The sequence below is a fragment of the Aethalodelphis obliquidens genome, unplaced genomic scaffold, assembly GCF_003676395.1.
Source record: "Aethalodelphis obliquidens isolate GAN/ISIS:26980383/991018 unplaced genomic scaffold, ASM367639v1 scaffold3, whole genome shotgun sequence".
Taxonomy (NCBI): Eukaryota; Metazoa; Chordata; class Mammalia; order Artiodactyla; family Delphinidae; genus Aethalodelphis; species Aethalodelphis obliquidens.
Window position 1 is genome coordinate 36,387,037 of NW_020837947.1, and position 8,599 is coordinate 36,395,635.

Genomic DNA, 8,599 nt, shown 5'->3' on the forward strand with positions numbered 1-8,599 from the left:
TTCTGTTAAGATCGCTCTGCTGAATGCCACACACCAACTGCCTATTCAACATCCTATTATGAATGTCTAAATACCTTTTCAAACTTAGCATGAACTCCTGATTCTCCTTAAAGAGACAAACCCAAAGAATGACAAACCCATTCTTCTAATTGCTTGGGCTCAAAACCTGAGTTATCCTGGACTCTTTTTTCTCTCATCCCACACCCAATCATCAGCACATTCTGTCAGCTCTATTGTCACAATATATTCAAAATTCCACCAGTGCAAACCATATTCACCTCTATCACCCTAGTCTGAACTGTCACACCTCCCCTCTGGCTTACTGCCATCGTCTTCTAACTGGTCTTTTTACTTCCATTCTTGACTCCCATAGTATATTGTCCACAGAGAGCCAGAGTACTTTCTCATAAAGGTAAAGTCATATCTGATTAGCTTAAAATCATCTTACAGCTTCCGATCTCATTCAGAGGAAACGCAAATTCTCTATGGCCTTAAAGCCCTTTCCGATCAGCTTTTCCCACTCTTCCTGCTGGTTTCTTCTTATCGCTCACCACCTCATTCCCTATGCTTCAGCCGCATGGATCTTTTTGCCATTCCTGGAACCCCCCCAAGTATGCTCCTGTCTCTGGAACTTTATACTTGCTGTTCCCTTAGATATCCTCACGGTTTGCTCTCTCACGGCCGTCAGAAAGATCTCTGCTCAAAAGTCACCTTGTAAAATAAACCCTCCCTGACAACTCCTAAAAACACTATAAATATATAAAGAAGAACCTCCTCCCCAATATTTCTTATCACCCGTCCCTTGTTTTTCTTTCTCTATAGCCCTTATTATCTCCTAATATACTAAATAATTTACTTATTTTATTATCAACCTCTCCCCAGCCTAGTATATAAACTCCATGAAGTAAGGGGCTTTATCTGTTACTGTTCTCTGTATCCCCAACACCTCCAACAGCGTTTCATATGTAATAAGTATTTAATATGTAAGGGAATTAAAATTAAATAATGAAACGTGTAAAAATGCTTGGAATATAGATGTTCAATTAATGGTTGTTATTATTTGTGGAAACTCAAGTGTAATTACCCAAAATTGATAGGGCAAATAGTACTGATAACGTTGAAAGAGAATATTATTCTAGGAATTTATTGTCCTGCAGACACTGAATTTTTGTTTTAAGACAGAACTTGATTTGGGAAGGTTCATTTCGTTTATCACATAAAACCCTTCTGACACTGAATTTAAACAAAAAAAACTAATTCTTTGAAAGTATCATAACTTTAAAGATTTGCCACATTGTCATGAATGATCCAAAACAAACAGCAAAATTATGTTTTCTTTTAAGCAAAGGTAATAAATATTTTGAAAGAAGCAAAGTATTAACTAATATTCTATTTATCACAATTACAAAGAACTCTGAGAAATATGTTTATTAAGAAAAAAGTAATGAGTGGATTTATTACTTTGAAATAAACATAATAGGAGGAATAGTAATATGCTTACTAAAAGGTTAACTGGTATTCCAGAATCGGCTTAAGAAAATCCTCCCAGAAAGGAAGCAGAAGAGGGGAGACCCACAGCTGTCTGAGAACTTAAAGGAAAGCTTACTTATGCTTGGAAGACAAAGCTTGGAAGAAACACTGCCAACTAGTCTCTAAGATGGCTCCTGGGGGGCATTTAATACATTTATAGATTATCTCATGGTCCTTGCCACGCAGGTACTCAATAAATGTTTGTTAAATGCGTAAATGGTACATTAACAAATGAAAAAGTTAATTATAGGAAATTATGACTCAAGTATCTGTCTACAACCCCATCACAAACTCTTAATGAAAAGCTGGGAGCTGAAGTCCTAACGTTCTCCTTTTGCCGTCTCTCACATGAGGAGTAAGGAAGAGCCTTCAAGTGTAAACGCTGAGCTCTATCTACTCTAGGAGAAAAAAGAAAAAATCACCACTGTAAAGGTTTCAGTTGACGCATGAGGTAAGTAGTACTAGTCATGTTATTTGAGATCTTGTAGGCAATGGAGCACAATGCAGGGTTTCTCCACGTGGCATCGTCATCTCCAGATGCTGGAAGCGACGGGAAGGAAGACACCCAGGCAGTGCCTGGACCAGGTCCTGCTGGCCCAGAGATGAGCCCTTGATAGGGGATTGATTCCTCTGCAGAAATCAAGTGCTACTTAAAATCAAATTTTGAAAAGTAAGAGAAAAAAGAAATTATTAAAGAGAAATGAAGAAATTATTAAAAGAGATATCATTAAAGAGTCAGAAGAGGAAAATGAGTAAGTGCATGAGTCAGGAAGGTATAAAAGCAAATGTTACCACAGCCCCCCAATACGCGCACACACACACACACACACACACACACACACACACACTCATTCTGTACACACAAAAAAAAGCTTACATATCCCTGAATTCTCACTTTTCAAATTCTCAGAGTGATTTAACAGAGTTCAGTCTCTTTTATTCTTCACATTTTTAAGACTACCAAAATCACACCTGGCATGATAGGATCTGTAAATCACCTGTGTGAAGACGGCTGCATGCAAACTCCATATTGAACAGGACAGATTCTAAAACTACCCAAGTTGTTTTAAGGTTTAAAGGGAAAAAGTAGGTTACACTTTTACCCATAAAAGTCTGGATGACTCAGAGTTTAATAATAGGATACAGAAGCTTTCATCCCTAGGTCACTGATTCGAGGGTGACTATGGTAGACAGTCATTCTAGGACATTACCATCTAGCAGCTGTTTTGTTCACAAACTGCAGAAGAAATGTGTTGCTTGTCTCTATTAATACTCATTTGACAGGTGTATACATTCCAAGTCATGCATCTGCCAATCGCGAGCACTTTGAAGCAGAGTGATGAAAGCTGCAACAGCCCTTACCTTTAGAAAGCCCTTAGGATGCCCAATTCTCTTCTCTCTTTACGTAAAGGACTAAATATTAATATTTCACATCTTAACAGATTTTACTGTCTCAAAGCAAAATCATAAAAGAAAGATACCTGTGGAGGATTTTTTGAAATGAGCGCAATATCATTCTATGAAACAAGGAAAGCAACAATCTTTCCTCCTAGAAAACGTGGTAAAGGCCAAACCAGCTGAGGTCAGTACTCAGAATGGCCCTGCGACCTGCAGGAGACTGCAGACATCCCTGGGACTGTGCGCTCTAAGCCATGGTCATACGTGCACACACAGCTTACTAGGAAACGTACTTCTAAAATTTATGTACCAAAGATTTATGTACCCAGGCAACACAAACCAGTTAAACTCCCACTACCTCCGTCATGGTACTCTACAGCCTTTAAGTAACTCCCCTATGTAAGTGCCAAAGATTATAATGTATCAGTTCAGTCCTCCACCATGGCAACTGGAAACTGGATGGTACCTATCGGCCAGTAAAGTCATTCCACTAAGAAGGATTCTCCAACAGCCCCAGTCACAGTGATAACTGCAGAAGAATTATGTTTTGAAAAACTAAAACTATTATTTTTAAAACACAATCTGGAGGTATTTAAGTCACCACCCTGCTATGTCTGCAATGAAATAATGAAGACACCTATATCTATCAGCCTTTGCCACATATTCAGTCCAGGGCACTAATGGAAATAAGATTTATGATCTAAAAACCTGCATTCCTGTCTTCCAACTTTGTACCTTCTTTGAAAGAACTCAGCATCTTCTTTTAGAAGAATATTAATTTAACCAGGCAATATTCCAACTCACATTTAGTATGCATTTTTAATGTTTGCATAAAATGCTTAACAGGGACTCTGCTTTGTTTTCTTAAATGATGTTAAATAATACACTAACTATTTGGCACAGATCCAAAAGATGATGAAAAAAGTCACTAATAACTTTTTATTTCAAATATATCATTTTACTTTAAAAGGTCTTAAAAGAGTCTTGCACGTTCAAGCTTGACAGATTTACTTCTGTCAAAACCAAAATGCCTTATAAAATGAGAAAGAGGGCACTCTCCATGCCCTTTGACCTAGTTCAGTAATGCAACAAAACAGTTGATTTGTTGTCAAACTAGGCCTGCAGTTTGATTTTGTTTTGCTTTAGAATTGGTGTGTCATTACAGATCATGGTCTGCAATCCCATTTCATTGATGAGGAAATTAAGACACAGAGAGGTTAAGTGATGTGGAAACACAGACTCTAAGTAGAAGGGACCTAATCATTAACACAGATCAGAATTATAACCACAGGCCTAGTTTTATCCAAGTGAAAGAAATGCCATTTTTGTATAAGCTGAAAGTTTGTTTAAAAACTCTTTAATTCTAAGTTTAATAACAAACTTAGCAAACCTATTATTTTTGTCTACTTTAAGTCTTTGTCTTTTGTCTTAAACATCGAGAATCTCAGAGTAGAATTCAGTGCTCAAGCAGATCACCTCCTTCTAGCCGTGGTTTCTGGGGGCAGTTTCATCCTCTCTTTGTCGCTCAGCTCTTCATAAACTCAATAACTAATTAGTTGAGCATCTGTATGTGTCAGACAACATTCTAGGTGCTAAAGCCACAGCAGGGAACAAATCATGTGAAAACTCCTGTCTTCATGGAAATCAACTGCATAAGTACAAGGCAGAGAATTTTATCACTCGGGAGAAAATAAATAGCTGGAAAGGAGATCTAGAGTGGGGGGTGAGGCTCAACTTTGGGTGACCACCAAACAGGTGGTCAGTGAAGGTCACACAGGTGACATCTGCATACAGACCTGAGAGGGAGAAGGGGAAGGAGTAAGCAAGGGAATGGGGGGTGGGGGGGACTCCAGGGGGATAGTCCAGGCTCAAGGAACAACACACACAAAGCCCTGAAATGGAAGCATGTCTGGCCTGCATGATTCATCTTTTTGTTGTTGTTTATTATTTCAAATAAAGTGCATTTTTTCTTTATTGAAATTCTGCCAAATACTTCAGAAGAAGGTCAGGAACATACATACAATCCTAAATACTGCCGACAACCTTCAGATACTACGTTACTTCAGAGGAGCTTTTCCCAGTTGTGCATGGCAATGATTCTTCACTCATCTTGCCACCCTCCACTCCCCACCATTCCTTCTCTTTCTCCACTGGAGATCAAAACACTGACTTCCTAAAACTAACTTATGGTGGCAAAAAAAATTTTGCTTTGGGGAAAGGGCCCACCTTAAAGGAATCAAACTGCAGAGTACCCCAACCTATAATGACCACCTCCCTTGAACTTCTAAACCCACTGCATCTGTATCCAGCCCTTAAGAGGAAGTGCTACATGATATTGTTACTCCGCTTACATCTTATTATATGCTACCTTGTATTGTTCTTGTGTACACACCTTGTATACACACAAGGGGACTTCCTTGGAGCAGGGCCCATACCTTGGGAATGTCTGAATCCCACCACAGGGCTTTGCACATGGATGGCACCGGTATCTGTTGGGCTGTTTGACAGTGCTGTCATAGAAACTGACACGATGGGCAGCAGGCTTTCCTCCTTTTTCAAGCATCTGTCTGCCGATAACGCATGAAAGAGACATCATAGTCTCTCACAGGCGTTTGGATAATCTCAGCCATCTTGGCCAAGTCACTGTTTGTGTAACATTCCATTCTGTCTAAATTCCCCTTTGCGTTTGCCGTTGGGCACGTTACACACTTTCAGTCTAGACACAAGCATGGATTAGCCACAATACACAGAGCAACTGCACCATGTGAAATCCTCTTCAGTTCACTTCAGCCAATGTTATTCAACACTATTATGGGAAAGGATACCAACATGAAACTACCAGACACAGGGGCTATAAAACCCTGTCCATACAGTCTAGCCGGACAAACAGACACATATGGAACAACCTCAGCGCATGCAAGACATGCAGAAGTATTTTGAAAGTATACAAGCAGTGGCCTGGAGGGTGAGGTAAGGCTTCACGGAAAAGTTGGCACCTGAACAGCCAGAGTTTTGAAAGATGAATAGGCGTCGGACAATCAGACATGGGATCAAAGGGCATTCCGGATTGTGCAAAACACTGGCAGAAACATAACAGACTGAAAACTGTGGGAAGGACGCATTCACCACCAGGGAAGGAAAGCCGGTCTACTGCACTCTTAAACTTTCCAAGAAGAAAAACAAGTTTTCAAATAAGGAGCTGAGGAGGAAAGTTTCACCAGCACTTGTTTTGTTAAGCCTCTTAGCCTTGCTTTGCTTTGTTTCGCTCTTTCTGTTTTGTTCCCTCTCAGAGAAATAAAGCACTCTGCTGGCATAAAACTTCAGTGAGAAAAAGTACTTCAACTTAACTGAGAAAAAGGAAACTGAAAAGCGGACCAGGGCCGAGGAATAAATAAATTAGCAACACTTTTTCTGGATTATCTAAATGGAGCAAAATTTCAAATTCGGTATCATTCATTGCAACTCTTCTCTCCACCAACTCAATACATATTTATTTTCTGCCCACTATTTGTTAGTTTCTGGGATACCAGGCCTCTGAGGCACTCTCATTGCCCTCCTCTTTGAGCAAGCTCCTTGCCTGCAATCTAATAAAAGAAATAGCAGAAGGCAAGTCACTTGTACCCTGTTCCTTCTATGGTTGCCAATCAAAGCTCGAAGCTCAAGCAGAGTTAAATTCCAGTCAAGTTAACCAGCGAAGACAAACACACTTAAACCAACAACCGAGATGTAAGAAACTGACAGAGGTCCTCCATAAGGGTGTTCATCACCTCTTCCTGTGAGCAGGGAGCTGGCGAGCTGGACTTCCTGGCCACTGATTTGGAATGCTGAATGGGGGACAGGGGAGGGACAGAGGGGCTGAGGTTACCTGGGAGCTCAGGTAGACTTTGAGGCACTCCTCGCACACGGCCTTCTTGCAGCAGGGCAAGGGCTTGATGGGCTTGTCTTCCAGGCACACCCGGCACATCAGCACCATGAGGGGCGCATAGGGATCCCCGACCCCACCCAGGCCAGAGTAGGGTGGAGCTCCCAGCAGGCTGGGCACGGAGAACGGCTCGGGCGCCAGGTAGAACTCCAGCTCGATGCTGCCGCCGTCGGGGGACAGGGTGTCCGCTGGGAGCGACAGCCGGGGGCTGGGGAAGGAGGAGGGGGTGCTGGGAGGGTTGGTCACCGGCGGAGCCCGGGGTGGCGACGCGGGCAGCGAGAGCCGCTCCGCCGAGGGGACCTCGGGCAGGTCGTTCTCCACGCAGAACACGGAGCAGAAGACTTGTCTCTTGGCGGGGGGCGGGCGCCGCTGGCCCAGCACGTCCAGGACCAGTCCGTCTGGGGCCCCGACGCGGGTCCGGGGCTCCGGCTGCTCGCCGGGGGGCGCCTCCTGCTGTTCATCCCCTCTCTCGCTTCGGTCCCTCGCTTCCTCCTCCTCCTTTGCCAGCTGCTGTTGCAAAGCCTGGGGGTTGAGGGGCCCGGTGTAGGCCAGTCCTGCGGGTTGCGCCGGTGCCTGGTTCTTCTTCCAGCTTGGGGCCCCCCGGCTTCTCGCGGGCTCCGGGACGCTCGTGTCCGCGCAGCCCGAGTCGCTTCCGCAGCTGTCGCCGCTCGGCTCGGCGGAGGAGGCGCGCGGCCCGGGCGCCCCGGTGCTGTCCCCCGGCGGCCTCGGGGGCTCGGGGTGGCCCGTGGCGCCGCCAGGGGGGGTCCGCGCCTCCAGGGGCCCGCCGCTGCCGCTCACCGTGCTCTGCTCCTCGCCCATAGCCGCCCGCGGCCGAAGCCGCCGCCGCCCATCCAGCCGCCGGGACCCCCACCCGGCGCCGGCGGGCAGCGGGGGCAGCGGCTCGGCTCGACTCGCGGCTCCGCTTCTGCTTCCGGGTCCCTCCTCCGGGGCTGGGACGCCCCGAGCTCCCTCAGGAGAGCCCGTGCTCCCGGGCGGCGGCGCTCGGGGAGCCCGGCCCGGCCCGCTGCTCCTCCTCCTCCTCCTCGTCCTCCTGGTTCTCCCGCGCGGCCGGGCACCGCCTCGGGGGCGCCGAGGGCCGCTCGCTCTGGCCGCCGGCGCGCCCGCCCCACATGCAGGTCGGGGCGGCGCCGCGGCCCCCGGGAGCCCCTGGAGGGACAGAAGGGTCCGGAGGGAGGAGGCCGTCAGTCCCGCGCCATCGCCGGTCCTCGCTGGGGGCCGGGCGGCCGGAGGGCGGTGGTCAAAGGGTCGAGGGGCCTGTGGCGCCGCTGCGGCGCGCACCAGGAGGGGCAGCCGGAGCGCGAGCCAGCCGCCGCGGCCCCTGGGGGAGAGGCCGGAGCGCGCGACCTCCCGCTCCCGCTCCTCGCGCTTCACCTAGCGCCCTCCTCACCGCCCCTCACCCCACCCCTTTGGCACACACCTCCCCACACGTACACACGCGCGCGGTCACCGCGCACTCACTCACGCACACCCCGAGTGGGTGTGATCTCAGACCAGGATGCGCTCTCGCCCCCAGGGTTCACGCTCGGCCTCCACTAAACCCTCCAGAGCCGGCAGGCTGCCCTTCGGGCTACGCTTTGAGCAGAACTTCCTACAAAACTCCTCTTTACTGAAAGCTAGAACTAGAAAACCCTGGCTAGTTAGGATTTTGGTTTCGCTTGTTTCTCTTGCGTTCGTCCAATTTTAAATCCTCCAAAGAGGGAGTTCAGAGAATTAACGCTAGGAATTATT

General features: G+C 46.7%; 1 protein-coding gene across 2 annotated transcripts in view; it reads right to left on the reverse strand.

Annotated features, from left to right (window-relative positions):
- RNF217 (ring finger protein 217) overlaps nucleotides 1-8,246 on the reverse strand; it is a 130,820-nt gene extending 122,574 nt beyond the window's left edge. Inside the window, exon 1 of one of the 2 annotated variants that reach the window (XM_027087226.1) lies at nucleotides 6,794-8,246. In XM_027087226.1, coding sequence (XP_026943027.1) covers nucleotides 6,794-7,669 — 876 coding nt within the window. In that variant the 5' untranslated portion in view covers nucleotides 7,670-8,246. The remainder of the gene's footprint in view (nucleotides 1-6,793) is intronic. The other variant, XM_027087216.1, reaches the window with a different exon arrangement.
- Between the last annotated feature and the right edge of the window lie 353 nt (nucleotides 8,247-8,599).